Source organism: Suricata suricatta, chromosome 16 (genome assembly GCF_006229205.1).
Source record: "Suricata suricatta isolate VVHF042 chromosome 16, meerkat_22Aug2017_6uvM2_HiC, whole genome shotgun sequence".
Classification (NCBI taxonomy): domain Eukaryota; kingdom Metazoa; phylum Chordata; class Mammalia; order Carnivora; family Herpestidae; genus Suricata; species Suricata suricatta.
Window position 1 is genome coordinate 17,346,369 of NC_043715.1, and position 3,035 is coordinate 17,349,403.

Consider the following 3,035-nt stretch of genomic DNA (forward strand, 5'->3'; position numbering starts at 1 on the left):
TGTCTTTCAGGCCCACTGTCAAGGAGCCTTCCACATAAGTTTCTGCCTGTCTAGCTGTGGAATAGTTAGGGTCAGCACCATACAACCAGGCTGTCTCTTATGGTAATCCTGCCTCCCAAGCCAGTCACAGTCAGTGGGTTTCTCCTGCCCTCTTTTGGTCCCTGAAGCTGTGCCACCCTATAGGTATGCTCCACGGGGAGTGGCCGGGTGGGTAGGGAGAGAGGAGGGAGGGACAAGGCAGGCTGCTCCTCTGCCTCCAGTCTGCTCTCCTCCCAAAAAAACCCAGAGAGCCTAAAATCTGCTCATCAAGGCACAGGTTCCGTTGGTGACCTCACTGGGTAGTGGTGACCTCACAGGCCTTTACACAGTTTCCATGACACCGTAACTATGGAAATGTGGTGCTCTCAGGGAAACTTCTCTACCAGTTCTCTCCTGTACACCAATCTGTTTGGATGCTTGAGGGAGGATGTGTGACCGGATCTTCTTTACTCATTCCAATTTGTCCTCTGTTCCCTGGGAGGGCATCCCAGCAGGTAGGCCTAGGCCAGCCATCTGTACAAGAATCACTGGTGTACATACAACTCTACCTGGCTGCCACATGTTGTTCTGGGGCCGCCCTCCACACCTCAAAACTTCCCCAGCCTTAAGCAATCCCCTTCAGGGACCTACAGTGTTCCTGCTCATTGCTGAAGGCAAGTAAAAGGACCTCTCTGGGCAGCTATTCAGAAAGCTTCTATATTTATAAATGTAGCTTTCCCTTTTGGGCTACAAGATGCTTCCATTTGGACCTTTTCATGATGGGCCTCTGAACAAAAGTCAATTGAAATTTGTTGGCAGGTGAACACTGGAGCACTTGAGGTCCACTGGTGAACCGCCCCTTCCAACCCAGGCAACTTCACCATGCTGTTGTGTCAACATCCACACGGGTCCCCTCAGACACACCCACACTGAGCTGCTGAGTACTAGGGTAAGGGTGGTGGTGTCATGTGGACGGGAAGAACAAAAGAGCCAAGAGGACTGATGGAGTTATACCAAGACTGGAGGGTTGACCAAATGGTGTCCCAGGAGGTTGGGTTGCTGTGAGCCTACACTTGCTACCCAGACTCTGGCTATGAACCTCCTGATAACTCTGCTTTAGTATCTGGCCATTTTCTTATCTAGGCAAAAATATCAGAGGGCTAGAGGTCAGTGTTGTTGAAACAGGCAGTATGAATAGGGCCCAAGAGGAGTTGCCAAGATGGGAGGGGTTCTTAATCCATTTATATTAGGTTATTTTTTCTAACACTTGAAAGGCATTCTATTAAAGCTTCAGCCAGAAATGGGGGCGCCATGAGAGGGGAGATCCTGACAGGACATGGTGTACAGAAGGGACCGATTGAATCTGATTTTTGTTCCAACAGTAGGGGGATCCACTTCTCCCACACCTGCACACTACCATGTTGTCTACCAAGGGTGTGGAGAAACCCGCATGAGCTGGCATGGGGAGACATACTGCCTAGTTGGTGGCTACCGGACCTATGGGGATGCTCCTCTGGCCACCCCAGCAAAGAAAGAAGCAGAGAAACCAGTTCCTAGACAGGCTCCCAAAAGACATCTACGCGTGACAGAGTCGGACGAAAAGGACGGTTGCCCCAGCCCCAAAATTCCGAGATTGCAGTGCGGTGGCAGGAGGCTCACCCGGAAGAAGCTTGCCGGCTGAGCCACTTTACAGGTAGGGCAAACATGTACCTGCCTAAGACACCTAATGCCTCTTCCTGAAGTGACCCCCTCACTGCCCACCACTAGAAATTAGATCCTGAGCCATTCTGTTTGACCTTCCTTAACCTGGAGCCTCCTTTCATAGTAACTGGTCATGGGCACAGAGCCTTAGAAACTGAGGTTCCAAACGAAAGCCTGCTCTGAACATCCCAGGGCCAAAACTAACCTGGAAGAACACCCGATGTTTCTTTGCTCAGTCCTCTAGAGGCCCTACTTGGGAATAGCAAGAAAGGTTTGTATTCTTTGAGCCAAGGAGGACCCAGGAGCAAAGAGGGTTCAGAGTGGCCTTAGCAGGGGCTCAGTCCATGAGATGGACTCCTGCCCTGAATCATTGCCAACAGCCACCAATTAATAACCAAGAGGGGCTGGGCTTTGTTAAACCAAAAAAAGCAATCTCTGTCTATCATGGGGGCCTCTTGTCTGGAGTGTCAGGAGGCAGAATAAAGAAACCCAGGAAGAGCGGCTCCCCAGGGCCAGACGTTAATGGACAATTTGGTGGCACCACCACGGAGATTCACGTGCCCCTTCATTCCCAGTCCTTTTTAGCCCTGATGGGATTTCTTAGCGTTCCATAAAATGACTTTCTCTAACATCTTTGACTTGAAATCCAGCTTGTCCAAGGCCAGGCCCCATATCTCCCTTTTCCCTTGAAGAACATTTCCACATGGGGTTTCCGGTGCTCTAACATCCTCTGCTAGGTACCTGTTCTCACTGGTCAGGGCCAGTGCTGTGCCAGTGGTTACTTATTTTGAGAAGCACCCCTATGAATGGTGGTACACCATAGCTAATTTGGCTCCTTGCTTTTTCATTCCACCATGTATCAGGGAGATTATGCCATTAATTTACACTCTGCTACTTACATAACTCAGAAGCACAAGGGAGTACTTAGAAGACAGCAAAATATGACCCCAAGGTGTCAACACCTCATAGACAATTTTAAACCTCCATAATTCCTTGAAATAGCTGTCGACAAGCCTTTTGGTTTTCAAGAATCCAAAGATCCTTTCTCTCAAGTAGCCTTCTGCCTCCTGGCCTAAAGCCAAAGCCCCAAGCCACGTAATTCCTGGGAGCAGAATGGCGGACTCTGGGCAGTTGATCCAGGGGGACATCTGCTATGTCTACATCGCAGATTCTCACCAGGCACACTGTGATAAGGTTCCCAGCAGCAGCCCTGCAGTCAGTCCCGAGCTGTGCTTGTTATCTGTCCCACACATGCTTTCCTTCCTGCAGTCCCCATCACACTGGACACCGACTGTCCTCCTGGATCCTGGTCTTTC

General features: G+C 50.2%; 1 protein-coding gene across 2 annotated transcripts in view; it reads left to right on the top strand.

Moving 5' to 3' along the window:
- The first annotated feature begins 385 nt into the window (after positions 1-385).
- LOC115280245 (DPEP2 neighbor protein-like) overlaps positions 386-3,035 on the top strand; it is a 4,100-nt gene continuing 1,450 nt past the window's right edge. The window contains exons 1-2 of one of the 2 annotated variants that reach the window (XM_029925006.1): positions 386-533; positions 1,401-1,711. In XM_029925006.1, coding sequence (XP_029780866.1) covers positions 467-533; positions 1,401-1,699 — 366 coding nt within the window. In that variant the 5' untranslated portion in view covers positions 386-466 and the 3' untranslated portion in view covers positions 1,700-1,711. The remainder of the gene's footprint in view (positions 534-1,400; positions 1,712-3,035) is intronic. The other variant, XR_003903722.1, reaches the window with a different exon arrangement.